At 38.1% G+C, this 25852-nt stretch overlaps 1 protein-coding gene across 2 annotated transcripts; it reads left to right on the forward strand.

Moving 5' to 3' along the window:
• Positions 1-1568: 1568 nt before the first annotated feature.
• On the forward strand, positions 1569-18687 carry ttc14 (tetratricopeptide repeat domain 14). 2 transcript variants are annotated; one of them, XM_082138117.1, is made up of 13 exons: positions 1569-2159; positions 6404-6442; positions 6638-6756; positions 8128-8327; positions 10145-10229; positions 10324-10453; positions 10533-10688; positions 10771-10842; positions 12731-12850; positions 12962-13084; positions 14190-14307; positions 15277-15383; positions 17696-18687. In XM_082138117.1, exons 1-13 carry the CDS (start codon positions 2026-2028, stop codon positions 18393-18395), a joined length of 2103 nt encoding a protein of 700 aa, XP_081994243.1. In that variant the 5' UTR covers positions 1569-2025; the 3' UTR covers positions 18396-18687. The 2 variants fall into 2 exon arrangements, with proteins under 2 accessions (XP_081994243.1, XP_081994244.1); XM_082138118.1 differs by lacking the exon at positions 6404-6442.
• Positions 18688-25852: the final 7165 nt, after the last annotated feature.

A 25852-nucleotide genomic window follows, 5' to 3' on the forward strand; every position in this document is an offset into this window, starting at 1 on the left:
TCCCATTAATGAACCACTCCTTTGTGAGGAACAGAAAAGTGCCCTCGTAACCTAGACATGATGATACATGTTTGGAGATGCACAGCATAAAACATGATTTTTTTGCTTGTCTTGTAAGATATCTGATAAGGCTCAATAAAAATAAAAATAATAATAATAATAATAAGCATATCCAACGTTAACAAATTGAACCTTATTGAAAATTGTTAATAAATGGTTCATATTTCCATCTGGTTGTCTAGTTGGAGTGGAATGAAGAAACTATCTCTCCTGTTTATTTCCTGGCTTTGTGTGAATGTGAATTCTTCTGATAGGAGTTTCTATTAAATGATAATAGATCAACCCACGGTTGTTTCCTTGCATTCCATGTGTTAACCTGAACACATACAAAGTTACAAATGACTCATACAATATAAATATGCCATGCTCTACAGAGAGAGAGGTCAGACTATTTGTTCTATTAGTGCATGGATTTGATTATTAACAATTTCTCCCATAATTAGCATTGTTCTCAGATGGAATTTGCGTATTATAAAGCCGATACCAAAGCCTAAACGCTCGGCCTTAATAAAGATAACTACAATAACTATATTGTGTATTAGCATACAAACCAATGCATGATCATGTTCTGTTTATTATAATCGCGCGCTGCATTTTTTGCCATCTTTAAATGCTGGATCTCGTTAAAGTAGGATTCTGATTGGCTGTCGATGTTTTTATCTTTCACCAGCTGGAAATTATCGTTCTGAAAGTGATTCCCATGATATTGTTTCTCTGTGTCGTTATTGTTGTAGTTGTGTTGTGAACGGGACACCTAAACATTCTACTACCCCTAAAATATCTCTATATTAATCACAAATATTTCCTTTCAAAATTGTAGGCTACTGAAATGAGAATGAAATGGAGTTATAGTTATAGTTGCTCAGCCTGATCCCTTTGCTGTCACATGACTGAGGCACTCTTGAGGTGTTATAGAGTAAGTATGGCACTTATTTTGAATAATTCTAAAACTGCAAAAAAAAAAAGTATGTTCTATATATAGTATGAGTGTGTGTAGTAATCTGGGCATATCTGTCATGTTGTCATAATCATGTGACCTACCAGCATCAGTTGTGTGCTTCACTGTCATTCATAAATCCTCTGGTCAAATGCCATATTGAATTTAAAACAGATGAAAATTAAGCTGTGAGGGATGGACGTACAGTCTTACAATGGCATATAAATGTCCTCACAAAACTCACAACTTATAAAATGTTTTATGTAGATTTTGTCTACTGATTTTTTTGTTGTTGTTGGTAAGATATTTTCGTAAGTCTCATTTCCTTTCCTATCAAAATGTTTTTATTTATTTATTTATTTATTTATTTATTTATTTATATTCTACAGTAGTCTGTATAATTTAGAGCATTTTGGATTAAATGTGATTGCAGTTTGAATGAAAAAAAAATTGTAGTTTGTATTTTGTGTGTTAGTAGTGGAATAACTTTAATTAAAAATAAAAAAATAAATAAAAAGCATTCCTATGTTACTTTTATTTTGAAAACCGCGAAACCGACTTTAATTTTGAAAACAAGACAACAACAAAACGTTTCCCGTTTGTACCTCCTCTCGTGTGCTTCTTGTTTGGCTAATGCTCCGTTTAAGCGAAGCAAACTACAGTCTAAATAGCTGTATTTTAATGCAATTGCGAAGATTTAAAAAAATATATATCTTTAAGGATGTCCAAAAATGTTTGAAGTAAAGTCTTTTTCCGGTTCGCTTCCGGTTTCCACGTCTCGCGTTTGGCATAGTCACGTTTACAGTTGCAGCTATTTCTGCTCAATTTCAGACACTTTTATTCTCTACAATCTTAGTCGGGTTTTCTGCAAGTATCTGAAAGGTTAACAGATGATAATAGTTAATAGTTACTTACTTAATCAGTTAAGTTGAAGTCTCCCCTCTATTTATTATCTGTGTTAATATTGGGGTGATATTTCTGCACACATTTAGTGTAAAAATGTGGTGTTGGAGACACTGATATTGATAATGGAGAGAGATTTACTCAGACAATCTGTATCGTATCATGGCGAAAACCTGTTGTCACTGTTAAAATGTGAACAGAATGAAAACCCAGACTTTAAAAATGTGGCTGCTGACCTCGCCAAAACTCTTAACCAAAGGTAAGAGTCGTTTTTATGATCGTTGTGCATGGTTCATATGATCCCTAATATCATGTTTGCGTTGTGACCCCAATACCCTATAAATAGCTCGTTAGGCTACTTAAAGAAAGAGCTATTCTGTCCAAAATAATTAATAATGATAATGCTGTTTAATCAATTAGCTATTCGACTGCATGTCGTTTCAAACATGTATGACATGTATTTTTTCTTCTCCTGTGGAAAGCGAATTGAGACATTTAGTTCGTGTTGTTCTTTTCCGTACAATGAAAGTGAATGGAGACTAGAGCTTTATTATATTTAAAAGCAGCATAAAAGTAGTCCATACGATACGACTTGTATTACTACAATATAAATCTTTTCTGCCACTTAAGAAAACATTGACATAAAAAGTCATAATTATGATATAGAAAGTCATAGTTTCGACCTTGTATCTCTTTAAAAATTTTACTTAAAGAGTTAGTTCACCTAAAAATGAAAATGATTGCATCATTTACTCACCCTCATGTTGTTCCACACCCGTAAGACTTTCGTTCTTTTTAAAAATTAAAAGTGAAATCTGAGAGGTTTCTGTCCCTCCATTTACAGCAACACAACAACCACTTTGACGCTTCAAAAAGTTCATAAAGAGATCGTTGAGCGGTTTAGTCCAATTATTTTTTTTTTAATAAATGGGCATTGTTTTACATGATAACCAGATTAAATTTAGGCTTTTATTCACATTATAAGCAAACATAAACGTCAACCGTACGTACGTGCTTGACCTCATTGGTTCTTGCAGAAGCTCAAACGCGCTGCGTAACATGAGAATGAACCTCATTGGTTCTTGCTGAAGCTCAAACGTGCTGCGTAACATGAGAATGAACCTCATTGGTTCTTGCTGAAGCTCAAACGTGCTGCGTAACATGAGAATTAACCTCATTGGTTCTTGCTGAAGCTCAAACGTGCTGCGTAACATGAGAATGAACCTCATTGGTTCTTGCAGAAGCTCAAACGCGCTGCGTAACACGTGAATGAACCTCATTGGTTCTTGCAGAAGCTCAAACGCGCTGCGTAACATGAGAATGAACCTCATTGGTTCTTGCTGAAGCTCAAACGTGCTGCGTAACACGTGAATGAACCTCATTGGTTCTTGCTGAAGCTCAAACGTGCTGCGTAACACGTGAATGAACCTCATTGGTTCTTGCAGAAGCTCAAATGTGCTGCGTAACACGTGAATGAACCTCATTGGTTCTTGCAGAAGCTCAAATGTGCTGCGTAACACGAGAATGAACCTCATTGGTTCTTGCAGAAGCTCAAATGTGCTGCGTAACACAAGAATGAACCTCATTGGTTCTTGCAGAAGCTCAAACGTGTTGCGTAACACGAGAATGAACCTCATTGGTTCTTGCAGAAGCTCAAATGTGCTGCGTAACGAGAATGAACCTCATTGGCTCTTGCTGAAGCTCAAACGTGCTGCGTAACACGAGAATGAACCTCATTGGTTCTTGCAGAAGCTCAAACGTGTTGCGTAACACGAGAATGAACCTCATTGGCTCTTGCTGAAGCTCAAACGTCCTGCGTAACACGAGAATGAACCTCATTGGTTCTTGCAGAAGCTCAAACGTGCTGCGTAACATGAGAATGAACCTCATTGGCTCTTGCTGAAGCTCAAATGTGCTGCGTAACATGAGAATGAACCTCATTGGCTCTTGCTGAAGCTCAAACGTGCTGCGTAACACGAGAATGAACCTCATTGGCTCTTGCTGAAGCTCAAACGTGCTGCGTAACACGAGAATGAACCTCATTGGTTCTTGCAGAAGCTCAAATGTGCTGCGTAACATGAGAATTAACCTCATTGGTTCTTGCTGAAGCTCAAACGTGCTGCGTAACATGAGAATGAACCTCATTGGTTCTTGCAGAAGCTCAAACGCGCTGCGTAACACGTGAATGAACCTCATTGGTTCTTGCAGAAGCTCAAACGCGCTGCGTAACATGAGAATGAACCTCATTGGTTCTTGCTGAAGCTCAAACGTGCTGCGTAACACGTGAATGAACCTCATTGGTTCTTGCTGAAGCTCAAACGTGCTGCGTAACACGTGAATGAACCTCATTGGTTCTTGCAGAAGCTCAAATGTGCTGCGTAACACGTGAATGAACCTCATTGGTTCTTGCAGAAGCTCAAATGTGCTGCGTAACACGAGAATGAACCTCATTGGTTCTTGCAGAAGCTCAAATGTGCTGCGTAACACAAGAATGAACCTCATTGGTTCTTGCAGAAGCTCAAACGTGTTGCGTAACACGAGAATGAACCTCATTGGTTCTTGCAGAAGCTTAAATGTGCTGCGTAACGAGAATGAACCTCATTGGCTCTTGCTGAAGCTCAAACGTGCTGCGTAACACGAGAATGAACCTCATTGGTTCTTGCAGAAGCTCAAACGTGTTGCGTAACACGAGAATGAACCTCATTGGCTCTTGCTGAAGCTCAAACGTCCTGCGTAACACGAGAATGAACCTCATTGGTTCTTGCAGAAGCTCAAACGTGCTGCGTAACATGAGAATGAACCTCATTGGCTCTTGCTGAAGCTCAAATGTGCTGCGTAACATGAGAATGAACCTCATTGGCTCTTGCTGAAGCTCAAACGTGCTGCGTAACACGAGAATGAACCTCATTGGCTCTTGCTGAAGCTCAAACGTGCTGCGTAACACGAGAATGAACCTCATTGGTTCTTGCAGAAGCTCAAATGTGCTGCGTAATATGAGAATGAACCTCATTGGCTCTTGCTGAAGCTCAAACGTGCTGCGTAACACGAGAATGAACCTCATTGGTTCTTGCAGAAGCTCAAACGTGTTGCGTAACACGAGAATGAACCTCATTGGCTCTTGCTGAAGCTCAAACGTCCTGCGTAACACGAGAATGAACCTCATTGGTTCTTGCAGAAGCTCAAACATGCTGCGTAACATGAGAATGAACCTCATTGGCTCTTGCTGAAGCTCAAACGTGCTGCGTAACACGAGAATGAACCTCATTGGCTCTTGCAGAAGCTCAAATGTGCTGCGTAACATGAGAATGAACCTCATTGGCTCTTGCTGAAGCTCAAACGTGCTGCGTAACATGAGAATGAACCTCATTGGCTCTTGCTGAAGCTCAAATGTGCTGCGTAACATGAGAATGAACCTCATTGGCTCTTGCTGAAGCTCAAACGTGCTGCGTAACACGAGAATGAACCTCATTGGCTCTTGCTGAAGCTCAAACGTGCTGCGTAACACGAGAATGAACCTCATTGGTTCTTGCAGAAGCTCAAATGTGCTGCGTAACATGAGAATGAACCTCATTGGCTCTTGCTGAAGCTCAAATGTGCTGCGTAACACGAGAATGAACCTCATTGGCTCTTGCTGAAGCTCAAACGTGCTGCGTAACACGAGAATGAACCTCATTGGTTCTTGCAGAAGCTCAAATGTGCTGCGTAACACGAGAATGAACCTCATTGGCTCTTGCTGAAGCTCAAATGTGCTGCGTAACACGAGAATGAACCTCATTGGTTCTTGCTGAAGCTCAAACGTGCTGCGTAACGCGAGAATGAACCTCATTGGTTCTTGCAGAAGCTCAAATGTGCTGCGTAACATGAGAATGAACCTCATTGGCTCTTGCTGAAGCTCAAATGTGCTGCGTAACACGAGAATGAACCTCATTGGCTCTTGCTGAAGCTCAAACGTGCTGCGTAACACGAGAATGAACCTCATCTGTTTTGAACATGCTTGAGCTTCTGTTTACTACAACTGATGTTTGCTTTGATGAATGTTTATATGTGATTAAAAGCCTACATTTAATCAGTTCATCATATAAAGCGACCGAGCCTCTTCAGAAAACGTGGACTAAACCATATGGGTTAATTTTACGATCTCTTTATGAACTTATTGAAGCGTCAAAATTGCGTAGCTGTCAATATATCGACAATCTCTCAGATTTCATTAATAGATTAAAAAATATATATTTATTTGTGTTCCGAAGACGCATGAACATTTTACGGGTTTGGAACGACATGAGGGTGAGTAAATTATGTCAGATTTTCATTTTTGGGTGAACTAACCCTTTAATAGTCATAATTTCAACTATTTTATGTCAGAGTTATCACTTGGTTTGTAATAATTTCCACTGTTCATCTCATAAATGCGACTTAGCTCGTCAGAATTTCAACTTTTTGTTTAATAAGTATAACTTAGTATTATGATTTATCAAAGCATGATTTTGTTTTCTTATGTGGCAGAAATGGCCTTCCATACGCATCTGAAGTCATGCAATATAAGTAAGTTATTTTTTGTCAAGTGAATTTGTTTTTACATAATTTGATGGAAAATATTATTTTAACTCACTGTTATTATGTATACCCAGGGGTCTGTCTCATATACTATAATTAAAATACACTATATAGACACACACACACACAGTCACATGTAAAATACCTCTCTGATTGGTGGATGTTGTTCTTGGTTTAAAAAAGGGATAAAGAAGATACAAGCCCTGTTCTGGAACAGTACATAGCAAGGAAAGCTGATCTTCTGTTTGCACCATCATGGAAATCACCCACACCAGCAGATGAATGGCAGGAGGAATCTGGAGGTGGACTGTCATCTTTACCTTCAAATGAAATTCAAAATCTTATTTCTGTTTAAGGAAGCTTTATTCACACTCATTTTGTTCCAAACCCATCACCTGTTCCGCTCGTTTCCATATCAAGTGAATGGGCACCAAAAGTTAAAGTAGTCTGTATGATTTATGTGTTATGTTCCATTGTAGCTTTTGCTTGACAGCCCCAGTCCCAATTCACTTTAAAGGATTAGTTCACCCCAAAATGAAAATTTCCTAATAATTTACTCACCCCAATGCCATCCAAGATATCCATGTCTTTCTTTCCTCAGTGGGAGAGAAATTATGTTTTTTGAGGAAAACATTTCTGGATTTTTCTTCTAACAATGGACTTCATTGGTTACCATCGTTTTTAAGTCCAAATCAATGCAGTTTCAAAAGTCTTTGAAGTGTTTAAACGGGTGTTTGGTGTTTTAAGCCCCCAACAGCGCCTTCCAGGCAGCGAGGGGATGGGTAGGTTTAAGGTTGAGGGTAGGGTTAGCTGCCTCTAAGGAGCCATTGGGGGCTTAAAACACCATCGAGCGTTTAAACGGGCTGTGCGCGATCACAGCTGAAGAAGAGGTTGTTATCTAGCGAAACGATTTTCATTTTCAAAAAATAAAAAAATAATTTATAGACTTTTTACCTTCAATAGTTCGGATTGAGCTGATCAACAAACGGACAGGGAACTACGTCATCACGTTGAAAGGTCACGCCGGCGCCAGCAATACTATTTGAACTACTATTCATATTCATCAGAATGTTATTCATATACTATTCATATTTACTGAATACTATTACTATATATATAATAGCAAACAATATTTGAACTATCCTCCTACGTACGGTCGCATTGTAAACAGTGGGGCGATACTTCTGCCGGCGCCGGCGCGACCTTTCAACGTGATGATGTAGTTCCCTGTCCGTTTGTTGATCAGCTCAATCCGAACTATTGAAGGTAAAAAGTCTATAAATTATATATATATTTTTTTTAAATGACCTATCGTTTCGCTAGATAACAACCTCTTCTTCAGCTGTGATCGCGTACAGCCCGTTTAAACACTTAAGACTTTTGAAACTGCATTGATTTGGACTTAAAAACGATGGTAACCAATGAAGTCCATTGTTAGAAGAAAAATCCAGAAATGTTTTCCTCAAAAAACATAATTTCTCTCCCACTGAGGAAAGAAAGACATGGATATCTTGGATGGCATTGGGGTGAGTAAATTAATAGGAAATATTCATTTTGGGGTGAACTAATCCTTTAATTGTATGGAAATGAGCAACCAGGATATACTTCTAAAGTTCTACTTTTGTGTTTCACACGAACTCTTTCTCTAATGATTGAGTATGTTGTTGTCTCAGAGGCGTACGCCATCATGCCCCCGCTGGAGCAGTTCATGGAGGTGTCGTTTGAAGAGCGACGTGAGTTCTTCTACAGGGACGTGGAGCGCGGAGACATGCTTATCGGAAGGATCAATTCAGTACGAGACTTCGGATTGTTTGTAACGCTTCTCTGCACTGCTGGGGGACTGGAGAGGGATATCGAGGATCTTGAGATAAAGGTTGGGTTGATTTATCTGTTTCTTCTCTGAAGTGTGTAATTCTACACCACTAATGGCCGGCATCAGCAACAGAATTCCAAATATAATTTTTTTTTGCAATTAATGAATATATGGAAGCTTGTTTCCACCATGTTATAACAAAATAAAAAAGGAAACTTTTAACTCAATTATTATTTATATCTCAATCCTGAGAAAAAACAAATAAACTCTCAAATAGGGTTGTCAGTAGGGATATCAATTTATATATATCAAATATCAAAGGTCTGGATTCTATCGCAGCTTTCATTGGCCAAGGACCGCACAAGAGGACGTCTGACTGATATGCAAGTCAACCAATCACAGTTTGTTTTGTTCCGCGTCATGTTAAAGGAACACTCCACCGTTTTTTTTTAAATAGGGCTTATTCACCTTCTTTCCTACATTTAGATAGGTGAGCAAATGCATTTTTGTCTCAGTGCATGCATTGTTTTAGTTTGACAGGGTCGGCGCTAGCTTAGCTTAGCTTAATGAATGGAATCCTTTGTTGCCAGCTAGCATGTCCTGAGTAAAAGTGATAAAAACTTTTTAAAAACTCACCTAATTACTTCTTGTGGCCTGCGTATTCACAACAAGTACAAATAGCGATGCAGATTAACACTAGGCGATTTCCTAGGCAGATATTGACTTCAGATATTCAATATTAGGGGGAAGCACAAGCGAAGCACTGCTACTTGGGCGCAGAGACATGAAATCCCACAACTTGTGACACGCAACACATGAAATCCCACAACTTGTGAATACAGGTATAACATGGGTCGATCTATACATGTGTCAAGTTTAGAATAATCACTTACTCTGTGGACAGCGGTCCATTCGGCGTGGGGCGTTTTTCCAGTTCACTTTATCACACCGGGAAAAAAATCGAGTACTGCAGGATGGATCAACGCCTTGATCCTCGGTAGCTGTTGCGTGAGATCTCTGCGCCCAAGTAGCAGTGCTTCGCCTGTGCTCCCCCCTAATATAGTCCCAAGTCAATATCTGCCTAGGAAATCTATTTGATTTTTGTTGTGAATACGCAGGCCACAAGAGGTAATTAGGTGAGTTTTTTATATATTTTTTTTATCACTTTTACTCAGGACATGCTAGCTGGCAACAAAGGATTCCATTCATTGTGCTAAGCTAGCGCCGACCCTGTCAAACTAAAACAATGCATGCACTGAGACAAAAATGCATTTGCCCACCTATCTAAATGTATGAAAGAAGGTGAATAAGCCCTATTTAAAAAAACGGTGGAGTGTTCCTTTAATGTAAATGTTGATGTCCCTATGACAACAGACCAGAGTGTATCTAATAATTATTCATTCAAGAGTGTTGTGCAAGTTTACTGCAACCATACATGAAGTTCACATACTTTAAAAATCCAGCGTTTAGTTGATCCTGAAAAGCGCTCATTGTCACTGTTGTAAACATGACGGCTTTCTTCTTCCATGGCTCCACATTAAAGTAAAAAAAATCTGAATTGTGGGATATAAACTAGCAATTGTGAGAAGAAAAGTCAGAATTGTGAGCTGAATTTATAACTCACAAATTCAATGTTTATATTGACTTTTTTTCTCAAAAAATTGAAAATCTTGCAATTCTCACTTTTTTTCCCTCAGAAATGTGAGATATAAACTCATAATTGCGAGATAAATGGTCATAGTTGCCTTTTCAATTTTTTTATTCTGTGGCGGAAACAAGCTTCCATAGGATTAAGGTCAAAATGTAAGGAATATATTACTTTTTACTTGAGTCTTTACATGGAAACTTTTTCTGAAATGAATGTTATCTATCAAAAGGCCCTCTGTCCAATAAGAAATGTCCCTTCGACTGGAAATCATGACGATCCTTTGTCTTATTACCAAATTGGGGATTTGATCAGAGGTATGTTTTTTTTTTAACACTTTAAAAAGGAAAATCAGTGCATTAGTATATAAACGGATTATTCGATTGGATAAAGTGATGTTTTATGCCACAGCTGGGGTGAAGGACATCGACCGCTACCACGAAAAGTTGACGCTATCCCTGTATTCATCTTCGCTGGCTACTCACTTGAATAAAGTCAAACTGGGTGTCATAAGCAAAGAAGAGCTTCCTCTTCATTATACGTACGTTGAATCAAGAAAACGAACATTTACCCATTTATCTCAGACTTCCTGTTGTTGATTGTTACTTCCACTCTTTCAGCCGGGGTGAAATGGTGGCCACAGATTGCAACGAGACTTATGAGAAGCTTTTGGAGGACTCACTTGGCCTGTCCAACCCGTTAAATGTGGACTACCTCATGGCAAAGCTGGGAATAAGTGGGACACAAACTCCTTCACTAATGAGGGGGCTACAGAGGTACATTCTCTCTTATACACTCATGTCATTCCCAGTTGTATTGGTGTTTTCTCAGTTAAACAGATGTTTTTTATATGTACAGCAAGCGCTTCAAAGAGGAGGATTTTGGAACAGCTATTCGGAAGAAGCAATCTGTGTCCTGGGCCTTGAAATGGTTTGTTTTTACCAAGTTTTTGAGTCTTACTGCATTAAATCCAATACACGTGATTTTTATTTCTCAAATCTTCTTAGTTTCAAACTCCACCCCGTTGTTGATTCTAAAGATGTCATATATATATAATATTAGTACAGGCCAAAAGTTTGGACACATTACTATTTTTAATGTTTTTGAAAGAAGTTTCTTCTGCTCATCAAGCCTGCATTTATTTGCTCAAAAATACAGATTTTTTTTTAATATTGTGATAAAATAATTGGTTTTCAATTTATTATACTTTAAATTATCATTTATTTCTGTGATGCAAAGCTGAATTTTCAGCATCATTACTCCAGTCTATCACATGATCCTTTAGAAATCATTCTAATATGATGATTCATTATCAGAGTTTGAAACAGTTCTGCTGCTTAATATTTTTTCATAACCTGTGATACTTTTTTAGGATACTTTGATGAATAAAAAAAAGCAAATGTTTTAAAAATTGAAATCTTTTGTAACAACAATATACACGACTGGTCAGTCATTTGGGGTCAGTAATTTTTTTTCTTTCTTTTTTTGTAATAAATCAATACTTTTATTCAGCAAGGATGTGTTAAATTGATAAAAAGTGATAGTAAATAAGATTTATATTATTAGAACATATATTTTTATTTTGAATAAATGCAGTTCTTTTTAACCTTTTATTCATCAAATATATTAGTCAGCAGAACTGTGTCCAACACTCATAATAAATCATCATATTAGAATGATTTCTAAAGGACTGGAGTAATGATCCTGAAAATTCAGCTTTGCTTCACAGAAATAAATGATAATTAAAATATAATAAATTGAAAACCAATTATTTTAAATTGTAATAATATATCACAATATTATTATAATTGTTGGGGTATTTTTGATCAAATAAATGCAGGCTTGATGAGCAGAAGAAACTTCTTTCAAAAACATTAAAAATAGTAATGTGTCCAAACTGTTGGCCAGTACTGTGTGTGTGTGTGTGTGTGTGTGTGTGTGTGTGTGTGTGTGTGTGTGTGTGTGTGTGTGTGTGTGTGTGTGTGTGTGTGTGTGTATATATATATATATAATCTCACTTTATTAGCCAGTGTCTTTGTTGCTGACCTTCGATGGTCCCGGTCAACCATACTAATAAACAAACACATTTCCTTCAGCATGAGGCTTTATTAATTTCACTTTTGCTTTGGAAGGACGTTCACATTTGCCAAAACTTGTTTTATTGTTATTAAAAACACATAACCACGCTCCAGCCTGGGTGAGAAGTAACACAGATGTAACGCATTGCATTACTTTTAAAAGGAACTTTCCCTAAAACGTATTATTATTTTAAAATACATCATTTGTTTTGGTAACTGTACAAGGTCTCATTTGTTAAAATTAGTTAATGTATTATCTAACATGAACTAACAGTGCGTAATATATTTGTTACAACATTTAATTATCTTTGTCAATGTTAGTAAATAAAAAAATATAATTGTTTGTTCATGTTACTTCACAGGGTAACTAATGTTAACAAATACAACTTTTAATGAAAAAATGTATTAGTAAATATTGAAATGAACTTTTTATGAAAAATAATTAACATATTTTTCATTGTTACCTTATTATGAAACCTTATTTTAAAGTGATTTTCTTTTTTTCTTTTTAATTAAGGGTTGCACCACATGACATTTTTACAGTTATTAAATTGAAATGTTTCTTGAAAATGTTGTTTGAGTTGGAAACTAGCATAAATACAAAAGTACAATTGTAAGATTTTTTTTTAAAGTTTTATTTCTTTCTTTTTTTAATGACTCTTATTTTTCATTTACTAAATATTTAAGTTCAAAACTGAATAAACTAATGCTGACCGTATCATTTCTTCAAATCATTATAGCGTTAAAACTGGTGTTGACCATTTCAAATCGGGTCGTCATGTAGAAGCAATGAACGAGTACAACAAGGCCTTAGAGATCGACACCAACAACGTGGAGGCGCTTGTGGCGCGCGGAGCTCTGTAAGTCACAACACGTCACTATAATCAGTCATTTTTTCATGCCATAATATATGCGACTGTTCCTCTGGCTCGTGTTGCATGATCACTGAAGCTGTTTTTATTCTCTTGTAGATATGCAACCAAAGGAAGCTTGATGAAAGCTATCGGCGACTTTGAGCTGGCCTTGGAGAGCTGTCCCACGCACAGGAATGCTAAGAAATACCTCTGCCAGACGCTCGTGGAAAGAGGAGGACAGTATGTCATCAACAAACCCTGTTACTTCCTCTAGTTCTTCAGTGGGAAAACAGAAACAAAGCAATACTGCACAAAATACACTGATTTTACCATGATCTGCGCTGCATTTACATGGCAAAACTTCATGATCAGATCCAATGTTTTGACATGTTTTTTTTGTGACCTTCCTATTTAATTATAACTTTGTTCGCATCAAGACACACTATGCTGACAGGAATTTATTTGATGTTTTTAATCTCGAGACATCACAAGAATGCATGTATGATTCACCTGTAGGAATGCCACCTGTAGCGGCACATCACAATTAAAGTGATTATTCCGGTTACCCTTTTAATAAGTACGAACATCTATTCAGAATATTCCCGTAAAAGTGTCGTTCTTGTTTTTGTTTTTTTGTTCTTGCTTCGCTTCTGGAAATGCCGGGCATGCTCGCTCGTTCCGTCAGTGGTATATTAATCTTTATTAAACAGTGTAATTGCAGACATAGAAACTGGAGTATCATAGAGACTTGGGTTGGGCTCATCTGAACTGGGCATCCACCCAAAAATATATATAATTTGAACAAACCCCTTCCTGTAAGAATTAAACTTCAAAAATGTAACTCAATATGAAAAGTAAGTGCCTGGACTTGGAAGTGGACTCTTAAGAACTGACTTTTTTTTGTTCTTCGCTTAGGGGTTAAAATATTACTTTAAATCAAACCGCTTTACAGTATTAAACATGAAAAAATAATATGCTTATACTATAAATTAGCAGCTCTGATTTTGTTCGACGTCACACCAGTTTATTCTTCAATTTCGCTTGTAGTATATTGGGGCCTTTAATATTATTAACAACTGAATATTAATGCCCAAGAGGCTACTAAAACACGACATCGATCATTTAGCAATGCCCTAACATCAGCAACACTCTTTTTACATGATTATGGACAATATTTACCATAAATGTTTAATTTGCCCAATATCAGTAGACATTGTAGCTTAGAGAAGCATCAATATCAAATCCAGCTGTTGTGTGGATGTGTGTGTAATATAGGCTTTTACAACACCTGTGCATCCTTCGGTTTCATACTGATTTTAGTTTTAATCTGATCTTTTCTGCGCAGACTTGAAGAGGAAGAGAAGTTGGTGACCGCCGAGGGTCTCTACAAGAGAGCCGTGGTGTTAGACGACACGTTTCGAGAGGCAGCCGAGGCTCTGGAGAAACTTCAGATACGCATCCAGGTGAGCTGGATAAACCTGACTGTCACTAATACATGATTGGCTGCCGCTGCAGGTTTAATCCGACAGTTAGCTTCTAGTATTTCAGGTACATACTGTAGATGTGGCATGTGTTAGAGTCCCCCTGTAGTCAATCATTTCTGACACCAAAATTACATTTAAGCGTTTTTTCCTTGAAAAAAATCTCTTCATGCCTTAAAATATCTTGAATGTACTGTAACTCGACACCCTTGCCTCATTTAGTATGCGTGATTCTATGAATATGCAAATGAGCCCCGCCTCCACTCACTCACGCAGCTCAGAGATCCACTGGTTGACGATCACACGTTGATCTGATTGGTTACAAGGTAGTTTGTGACGTCAACGATTTCAAAGCGTGTGTTTGAGACTGTCTTTGGTTCACTGCAGTTTTAAGGAGAAAATACTCAGCAATGCTGTCGACTTATGAATTTACACATGGTTTGTCTTAAAGCACATTAAAAACATCACATAGACACATAAACAACATTAAAAAGCTTGATTTTCACCACAGGGGGACTTTAAAGACGCACTGCATTTATACTTTTTCGTTATCAAAAACAAAAATGCATGACGTTTTATTTGAACTGATAAGTATTGAAGTACTGATGAAGTATTTTTGTTATTTATGTATCTATCTGATCTTGGACCTGTGAAACCTGACTGATGGGACCTTTAACCCTGATTGCACTGGGTTGACATAATTTCCCCATGTGGACTTAAAACCCCACCAACCTTTGGTTTGTATTCTGTTCCTGGTACTACGGTAACTGCATCTTGCTAAATATAAAATGTTTTCTCGCTTTTTTGTCATTGCTGACGCTGAATACTTCGCCTGGGGTGTGAAAACGGCACTTGTGTGAAATTGCTCGTCCTGTGCGCTGCACGCATGCATGCTTGATGAATTTCCTGATCATTTTCCCAATTTTACCCTGTAAATGAACTGCTTTAAAGAAATCGCTTAAATTGAAAGAACAGGAAGCTGCCAAAGAGCAGGAAAAATCTAAGACCGTGGAGACAAGTGCCGAGAAATTGCGTAAAATCCTAAAAGAAGAGAAAAGGTAACGTCAACACCACCATTCTGATTCACGTTTCTGTTCCTGTTATGCACATATTTGGTCACGTACACTGCAGATAAATACAGCTGTTCTGCACACACTGTTCAGTCGAAATCAGGAAGTCCTGTTCACACCAAAGACAATAACTATATTAAGTTTTAATAATCGCTCTAATTCTATACGAATAGTGTAATCCACACTGTAACAACAAAGAGGAACGATATTGATATTGTTGGAATAACTTTGAGAATGTTTTTTTTTTTTTTTAGGCTAATTAATAATAAAAACATTGCCAGCCAATCAGAATCCACCCCACTTTAAAGAGTGAGCATGTAAAGCGGCAGATGTCATAAATACGTTGTGCTTATAATAAGCAGAGCGTAATCAATGTGGACGGTAATATATTTAGCATTATAGTTATTGTTCTTGGTGTCAACAGCCTTAACAACTAAATTTACATTGAATCTGCATTGTGGTTTATTATGTACATCGGCAATGTGGGAAACGATGGATAGACCGAGACTAAAACGATAATGTTGGTCCTTAAGTCCAGGATTTAAATTAGGGCTGGGCAATAAACCTAAATATTCACAATATATTTGCGTGATTTTTCTTGTGATGTAAATTTAAGCAACATTATAAATACCACGATGATTTTAATGCACTTAATATTTTTTTATATAATTATTATTTGCCTGTGATTTTTACAAAAGAGTAGTTTTACAGTCCTATCTTGTTTTTTTTACTCTGAAATATAAGGAGTTTAGGTTGATTTTTGTTTAGTTTTACAGTGCGTGTACTCACAGGATACTTGCCTAAGAAAGTACTTGTAATATAAGGTAACTACATGGGTTAAGGTTAGGTTTAGGGTTATTACCCAGTTATTGTAATTAATACAAGTAGTACATAGTATGCACATGGGGAACAGGACTGTAAAATAAAGCGCTACTGGATATTTTATTAGCACCTCTGATTTAAACTGGGAAAATAAGCATTTTAGTTGCTAATTTTAATTCATGTAAATCAGTTCTGTCACTTGCTTGTGATTTAGTAAATGTTTTCTACAAGAAATGATTGTTCTCTCACCATCTAATCTACCCAGACCCTGACATGTTTCCTTTTTAGGAGATAATCAACGAAATTTGCATAATGCTTTTGCTTCTATATATTAGTGATGCCCCAAAAGTTCTGCAACCAAAACAATGAATCTGAAATGGCAACGAAATAAATGTTCTGTAGTTTTGGAGGACTGAAATCATCAATTGAAAACGTGCGGACCGAAAATGGTACTAGAGTAGAAATAAAAAAAAAAAAAATGTTCAGCTGAAATATCGAAAGTGGACTCGTTGACTAAGAACTTTACTATGACAGGTTTAATTAAAAAAATGTTTTTTGCTGCGTCGCTTATTGAGATACATGTATTGAAAATCCTCAAAAGCTAAAAATGTGAACATTATTAAAGGAACACGCCGACTTTTTGGGACTTTAGCTTATTCACCGTATCCCCCAGAGTTAGATAAGTCCACACACACCCTTCTCATCTCCGTGCGTGCCGTAACTCTGTCTGACGCACCCACCGCTAGCCTAGCTTAGCACAAAGACTGGAGGTAAACGGCTCCAGCTAGCATACGGCTCCCAATAAGTGACAAAATAACGCCAACATTTTCCCTTTACATGTTGTGATTTGTATAGTCACAGCGTGTACAAATAACAAGGTCACATGAGACACAGCCATCTTCTAACCGTATACATACTGGGAACTATATTCTAAGAAGGCGAAGCACTGCTACTTGGGCGGAGTGATTTGCTTGCAGTGCTTTGCCTTCTGAGAATATAGTTCCCAGTATGTATACGGTTAGAAGATGGCTGTCTCATGTGACCTTGTTATTTGTACACGCTGTGACTATACAAATCACAACATGTAAAGGGAAAATGTTGGCGTTATTTTGTCACTTATTGGGAGCCGTATGCTAGCTGGAGCCGTTTACCTCCAGTCTTTGTGCTAAGCTAGGCTAGCGGTGGGTGCGTCAGACAGAGTTACGGCACGCACGGAGATGAGAAGGGTATGTATGGACTTATCTAACTCTGGGGGATACGGTGAATAAGCTAAAGTCCCAAAAAGTGTTCCTTTAAACTATCGCCTAGCCCTGATTTAAAAATGTGTTCTCACTCTAAAAACTTGGCATTGTGTACGTGACCATTGAAATCTGAGTGTTTCTTCCATCAAAGCAAGGTAAGAACTCTCTTGTGTTGTACTCTTTTAATCATTGTTGACGTCCCATGCGAGTTTCAGTGTGATGTTTGCTTCCATGTAGAATTAAGAAGAAGAAAAGAAAGCGGTCGACCTCTTCCTCTACGTCCTCGGACACGTCTTCAACCACAGACGACGACTCTCCTTCAACGAGTCGGAAGAAATCGAAGAAACGGAAACACAAACGCAGACGCTCGTCTCACGGCAGCAAGAAACACAAGCGGAGAGTGTCGTCTTGCAGTGATAAAACGCTCGAGGACGACTGGTTTCCTGCTCCGCCGAACACCTCGGCCTCTTACATCAACCAGAAACAGTCCATAACCAAACTCCTCGGTGAAGGAGAGCAGTCTTGGGGGAAAAGCCGGAGTGAAGACGGGAGAGGTAGGTTTGAAGACGGTACCGACAGGAGTCCGGAGAACGCCAAAGACGGGTCTAGACTGGGAGGTCCTGACGCAAACGGTGAGGGTTACGGGACTCACGGCGCCTCAGGTCGTGCCAGAAACCGGAGGGATTCTTCCTCTTCGACCCAATCCGAATACTCTCACAAATCTGATCGCTTCTCCAAGGAGTGTTCCTCGCAGGGCAGAAACCGCTGTGTGTCGGAACGAAGTAGGGACGAGAAGATGGAAAGAGCGGAGAGATACAGTCGCGATCAAGACGACGGACGGTCTTCTGTTGGAAGTCTAAAAAAAGATCTTCCTTCCAATTTGGTGGACATTTTCAGTCAAATCGCCGAGTTTAAGAAGGACAAAAAGCCGAAGTAATAAAAGTCTGTAGGGTTGAAGTCCCTTTTTCTTACCGATCTCTCTCTCTCTCTCTCTCTCTCTGGTGTGGTAAGAGTAACACTAGTGCTAGCAGGTTTAAGTTTCAATTATAGTGATTTAACTGAGATTGATAAGTTGATTATTTTCATAATTTCAGGTTAGATGAATTTGCTTTGGGGGAAGCAGCCTGAAAACATTAAGAGCAATGGCCAAAATGTGTGTTGCGAATGATGCCTCAGTATTATAAACTGCCTTCAGTGTAATGTGCAAATAAACAAATGTATTGATCAAGTGCTATTGTGTAGATTTTCCTTGAATATTAGTGGTATAATATGCCCATTGGAGCCAAGGGGTCAGTGGTTTGACTGGGAATGGGATTCAGTGATACACTTAGCCATTTTTAAGTTAGAGGTTAGCACACTAAATTGTAATTCAGATATTTCAGAAACACTTTATGGTTGTTATAGTGAATAACGACAGGCTGTTCGCGGAGGGGTCTTGAATCAGCCTGAAGGGGTTGTTATTCGCTATAACAACTGCCTCGCTATATATTATCCCGCTTATTACATGGCTACCTACAAAATAAGGGCGCTTTCACACTGGCAGTTTAGTGCGGACCGGGGCACGGTTCGCATGAAAAATCGCTAATGTGAACGCTGTCATCGGACCCGGGAGCGCACTAGAGTACCGAACCCGAGACTACCTGGAGGAGGTGGTCTGAGCTCGGTTGCTCCCGAACCGTGGCGCGGTTCGCGTTACGGCGCTGATCCACTTGTCCGACACGACTGTCGCGTGGTGTCGCGACGCCTCCCCACATTGGTACGTTGATGGGGGTTTACCGCTATGGGCGTGGTTTTGACCCAGCGGGAAATGTAGCGTATCAGAACAGAGGACCTGCGAGAGACTTCCCTCCGTCTCCATATGCTCTACTTCTATTGGATAGACGCGTCGCGTCTGACGGAATTCATTTGCATAAAGATGGGCATCGGCCAGCTTTTTGACGCGCAGCATTTTTTCAAATGAAGCGCCGCCTTCCCGGAATGCTTTGCGGGCGCGACAAAGTCGCTTGACGTCACCCATAGGAATATAGTGGAGCGCGGCGCGACAGAAGTGTCGCACGGACAAGTGGATCAGCGCCGTTAATGTGCAAGCAACACGGACTCGGGTGCGTGCTTGTTCAGGAAGTATAGTATCCCGCGCATGCGTATCACTGTCGATATCATTGTTTCCTCACACACGACAACCATGAGTGGCAGGGGAACGTTGTGAAACACGGCGTCCCCTGGATATGTGCTGAATTACACCATGTAATGAACATAAACGTAGTTGTCTCTCACTATGTTGCGCATAATAGCACCAAAAAAACAGACAAATTACAGCTATGCTCAGTCGAGTTGTATTCTCCATGCGTTTTCCGTGTGCGTTTGCGATGACGTAAGATCACTGCAAACGCACCTGGGTTCGATACAACTAATTGAGTGTGAAACCAGACCAACGCTGCGGGGGGCGCCGGGAACTAGCGCACTCGGGTTCGGACCGCAGCAAACGAACCCAGTGGAAAAACGCCCTAAATAAATAATTTGACACAAAATATTGATTTAAAAAGGAGTTTATTGATTTAAAAACGATTGTATTGCTTCCGCTAAAGAAAATAGTCCGTTCCGCGTCCATAGCAACGCTCTGTTTTTCGGTGTGTAATACTTCGCAGCGTCTGTTATCAAGAAATAACACACCGCATTCTACATTGGAATTCAACCAAGCCATGTAATAAATCTTTATAACAACTTTATATCTTGATTATTTGTTCAACAATGGCACTTTACAGTTAACTAACGTGTGTGTCGACTTGAGGTTAGTTTTATTGCTCTTTTTGGTATACTGAACTATGTCGATTTTTAAAACTCAAATGTATTAAATACCAAAAAAAACTAAAACGCACGCTTGTTACTGAGGTTTGTGCTGTTGTTTAAAGCATATGTTTATTTCCTGGAGGAAGAAACTGGCATCATTTTGTAGGGAAAACGAGCACAAACATCAGTCAGTAACGTTAATTCTGTTAACTCTGGGGTTTGTTTCATATTGGTTTTAATGGATTAAAACACTAAAATATAACCAATTAAAACAGTATTCAAAAGACAACATGTTTGGTTTGGAACAACAAAGATGCAGAAACAACCGGAATGTTTCCTAATGGCTGGTTTTAATATTAGAATTAACTTATGCGTCTAATAAGTAACTGAAAATATTTTAAATTCATCCCATGTTTACTCATATTGCGAATAAAAATCAAACATTATTAAAGCTTTTTATTTTATTTTGTAAGACAAACTGGGTTAAAACAATGCTGTAGTTTAAAGAAAGTGCTATGAATAGTAACATTTGAGGTATTTATAGTATTACTGTTTTAGTTTGTTATTGCCACTCGTGAAATATTAATTCAAAATGTCACTTTTTTTTCCCAAATACAGTGTGTAGTCCATCAGAGGGCAGTGTAACACTGGGCTTCCTCTGTAATGGGCTTTTAATGTCCTCCTGCCCTCTTGTAGTGTTGTAATAACAGTAATCTTAGCACACTCTATTAAGCTCAAGATGCAACACACTGTTCATTTTAAATGAAGTGAGAAATTGAATTAAATAAAGACGATGAATGTGCATTAAGACAGTCAGTCGGTTTGATGTCATACGTTGACGAGTTAACTGTTTGGAAATGTTCACTTGAGCATTTAAAAAAAAAGTTTTTATGTATATACTTTAAAATTATATATTGAAGTAATGTTCTTGGATGCTTAATTGCAAATAAGTGAAATTGTATTATAGTTACATTTTATACTAAATGCAATTATCTGAACTTTAAGGGTTACACTATTTTAAGATGTCATTGTTACAGTGTAATTATATATTTAAGTACTGAGTGATATTAATCAACTACATGTACTTACTATAGGGTTATAGGGTTTGGTTGAGGGTTAGTTGCATGTAATTATGCATAATTTACTGTTATTACTATGGTAAGTGTATGTAACAAGGACACTGTAAAATAAAGTGTTACCCTTTATTTTAAGGTGTCCCTGTTACACTGTAATTAGTATAGTAAGTAACTACATGTACTTTCTGTAGGGTTAAGGTTTGGTTTGGTTTAGGCTTATTAACATGTAATTATGCATAATTTATACATGTAACATCTGTAACAATGACATTGTAAAATAAAGTGTTACTGAAACTTGTAATGTATTTGCACACATGTAATTACAAATGAGTAATGATGAAGTTGCAATGCAATACATTTAAAATATATTAACTTTAAATATTGAATTTGTATAATTTTGTCAATGTAATTTTGAATAACACACATGTTAAAATTATAATCAAGCACTTTACATGCGCTTTAGTATGTTAGTTAACACATCAAAATAATTGCACTTTAAATCAATGCATAAGATTATTAAACTGATTTAAATTAAAATTGATAAAAGTGAACTTAAGTGTGTCTTGAAAGTGTACTTTATTTCACTTATATATTATTTGCAAGTCAAAAACTACAATTGCACATTCAACACAATTAATTGCACTTCTTTTTGCTGCATCTTTCTTTTAATAAATGACGGTTCGATTTTTGTATCTAATGTCACGACATTGTAAACACGACTTTATACTTTTTGGGGCCAATGATAGTTCAAGTGTATATGAATTTAAGCACATATGCAGCAGAATAAGTGTGGCGCTAAAGGTCCTCTAGTCCTTGAGTGCTAATAATGGCTGTGGGCCTTTAGGACAGACATGACTGCGTTTGATGAAATGGCAGATTTTCCGTCCAGGAATTACCCATCATCCCCCTCTGCCACTCAGTGATGGGAAACTGGACAGGCCCTTTCAGAGGAGAAATTTGGTTTGTATGAAGCTATTCTCTGAAGGGATAATCAGACGGAGGAACATGCTGACTATCAAGAGGCTTTCAATTCAAGCTGAAACAGGGAAAAGACGTCTCCCGGTTAAACTAAAGGAAGCACCGCTGAATTCTTGGAGCATGACTTCATGTTCGAAGGGAAAATGAGAGTAAAATCCTGGGCCTTAAGTTTGAATAATAGGAACGTAAAGGCCGGACAAAGGAATACATTAGATATAAATAGCAAGAAGGAATAATTTTGCTTTGCCGACTTCAGAGAACCAAATCTCATCCGTCCTCTGTGTGTTACAGTGTGTCGAGATAAACACTAAAACACAAACTTTTTGATTGTTTAAGGTGTAAACATTAGGCGTTACCATTACAGTAGTTAATTCTGTTACCGCATCTTACATTATTTATTGTTTTTAATAGAATTATATAGTGAAAACCACACTGGAAATATTTTGCCACTTTCGACAGGCTGACTATTTTGTCAAGTTAATATTACATAATATTTATATACAGTCATGACCAGAATTATTGGCAAATATGAACAAAGAAGTGCTGTGAAAAATAATCTGTATTGTTTATACTTTTGATTTTTCATTATTTTTATTTTTATTTTTTTACAAAAATCAAATCTTTCATTGAAGTAAAACAATTGAAAGTGGGGGAGGGGGTGATTATGGAATAAATGTTTTAAATGTTTTTCTCTATTATTGGTGCCCTATAGAATCTCTGAAGTATATTCCCCTTCATATTTACATTTTTTAGCACACCTGGGTGACAAGGAGCATGAAATTGTCCAGCCATGACAGGAGTATAAGAAACACAAAGGCCAAATTCCCTTAATCGTCCATCACAATGAGTAAAACCCCAGATCAGGGCAATACTTCTGCCATGACCCCTGACCTGAACCCTATAGTAGATGAGTGGGCTGAACTGAAGAGAAGAAGCACTAACATGGATCTGGGAATATGAAGGATCTGGAGAGATTCTGTGTGGAGGAATGATCTCTGATCTCCAAACTCATCAGGCATTATAGGAGAAAACTCAGAGCTGTTATCTTAGCAAAAGTAGGTTGCAAAAAATGTATTGCTCATGGTTAGTTCATGTTAGTTAATACATTAACTAATGTTAACTTATGTAAAGTGTTACCGATATTTTTCTGACCAGGACTGAATACATAATTTACATGCAATCTGCAAGCAATCACATCATTACCGTATGACACAAGCTGATTGGCCTCTGCTGATCCTGCAGCCAATGAGATCGCTGGCTGAACATTTGAATAGTCTGGTTCAGTGTTTGCTCTGAATCCCTCCACCTCCCCAGCTCCACCTGCCTAGATCCAGTCCGTCAAGACCAAACACATTAACATCGCCATATTCAATAACGTTTAAGAGTTTTCATGATTTAAATATGTGTGTGTGTGCATTTGTGTACAAACAAAAAGTGTGGGGGGAGGGGCTGTAAAATAAATAAATAGAAAAACTATAACAAAAAAAAGTTGAAATCTGTTTGCCCAAAGTGTTGTATAGACCTAAGAACGTTCTTAATAAGGAAGGCACATTCACGTCAAGCAAAACTCAGATCAAGGAAAAAAAGAGTGAAATCGCATTCACAGGAAGGATACTTTCTTGTTGAAATGTTTTTCTTATCAGCAAAACATTATTTTACTCGACACGTTTTAAAAAAGTGCATTCATACGTTACTTTCCAAAAAAGCATCCCATCAAACTCAAGAAAAATTACACTAAGCAAACCCACATGCAACAAATCACTATGCAAATGAGCAGATATTGTGCCGTCCACGCGCGGCGTCTCCGGGCTTGTTGTTGTGGCAATAACCGATGATGCAACACGATTAGCGCCAAACAGGCTGACGTTTTCTACAGCGCCCTCCGATGTATTCAAACGCATTTGAATGTCCAGGTTTAGAAAACTCTGTGAATTGCATTACACTTGTACCCTGGAAAAAAAGATTTGGGTTAATTTGGCAAACACAGACTCTCAACAGCGCTATAGAAAAACGCAGAAACGAGGATGGAAATTTCAAGAGAGCAGAATTTCCGAGACAGGAAGGAGAAAAAAAAAAGTGCTGACTCCGGATCCTGGGCTAAATCCAGTGCAGAGATACGAACACTTTCTAATTTGCGTCCCCCCCTATTTTAATAATAGCTGTGCATAAGTAATTTAAGAAAAGGCCAGTCGGCACCGGGCATGGGGAAATTAAACTCATTTTATCGTAAAGCAGGTGAATTTCTATTTATCATTAACATGCATACAATTTCCACAATGTTATTCCTCATACTGATGGAATGTAACCAAATAATGTATGAAGGCTTGTGCACAAGTGAAATTCAAAGATAAAAGTGCCAGGCGTTTGCAATTTTCTGCCACCCCAACCTAATTCTGGAAGCTTCTTATTACAGCGCAGATTCATTTGCTCTGAGTTAAAGGGACATTAGGATTCAGATCTGATGAAATGCATGGACGTCCTTTGTATCATTAGTCGCGGATTCAAACCTTGCTAACAGCCAGCAGAAACACATTACATTATGTGTTATCGCATCTGTCTCGACATTAAAACTGTGCCATTTAAAACTTGTTTTTATATCAAATGTGCATGTTTCCGTCTGTTGTGGTTGTGCGGGAACATGTGTGGGACGGGGGAAAAGTGCTAATTCGGAATATATATGAACCCCCGGACATAAGCAGATTATGGGCATTTAGAATGGTTTGTTATCATAATATTCTGTGCAGCATATTGCAAACTTGTGTTGGCCAGTTTTAAACATGCCGTTGAAGATCATAGTTAATTCTGCTGATTTATGGTAATTCTGTGGCGCTATCACACATGGCATCAGAAACACTAACAAGCTTAGCATAAGCTTCTGCTGAAACCTTATGAGGTTTGAATTCCTGGAACGACTGCGGACTGTGGCGCAAAATCTCGCTTCAGCAGAAATGGGGCAATTCCGGCTGTAAAAATTAGTGCTACTGCATATATATTTTTCTGCAAGGAAAGGTAGTCTGGGCCTTGCTGGGAAAAAATGCCGTGTTCATACATTTAGGGAAAGTCAACTCTTTTCCACTCTAATCATTAGCCTACTGAGCTGAATTTTGCACGAGTAAAAAAATGGCACATTAACCAATTAAATAAATGTAGATTATGTGAAAAAGGGAATTTATTTAAATCAGTTAGTAAGGCATGCTCATATTTTTGGCTGTGTTATCTGAACACACTCAAATAACGAAGCATTATTACTTTTCTAAGAGATCAGAATTATGATTTTTTTGCCTGGTGGATTATAAAACTACACCACCACCAACAACAACAACAACAACAACAACAACTGCCTATAGGGAGGAGATCAAGCACCTGGCCACATGGTGCACTGAAAATAACCAGCTCCTCAACACCACCAAAACGAAGGAGCTCATCGTGGACTTCAGGAAAGTGTCAAGAGGCACACACGACACCATCCACATCAATGGAATGGCTGTTGAGCGTGTCTCCAGTTTCAAGTTCCTGGGGACCCACATCTCGGCGGACATGACCTGGACAACCA

Source organism: Leuciscus leuciscus (genome assembly GCF_965113295.1).
Source record: "Leuciscus leuciscus genome assembly, chromosome: 15".
NCBI lineage: Eukaryota > Metazoa > Chordata > Actinopteri > Cypriniformes > Leuciscidae > Leuciscus > Leuciscus leuciscus.

Excerpts from the sequence above, each read along its gene's own strand:
- ttc14 (XM_082138117.1), top strand. The coding sequence starts at position 2,026 with ATGGAGAGAGATTTACTCAGACAATCTGTATCGTATCATGGCGAAAAC. Across the intron at positions 2,160-6,403 it reads GCCAAAACTCTTAACCAAAG|AAATGGCCTTCCATACGCAT; the intron begins GTAAGAGTCGTT and ends CTTATGTGGCAG. Across the intron at positions 12,851-12,961 it reads CTTGTGGCGCGCGGAGCTCT|ATATGCAACCAAAGGAAGCT; the intron begins GTAAGTCACAAC and ends ATTCTCTTGTAG.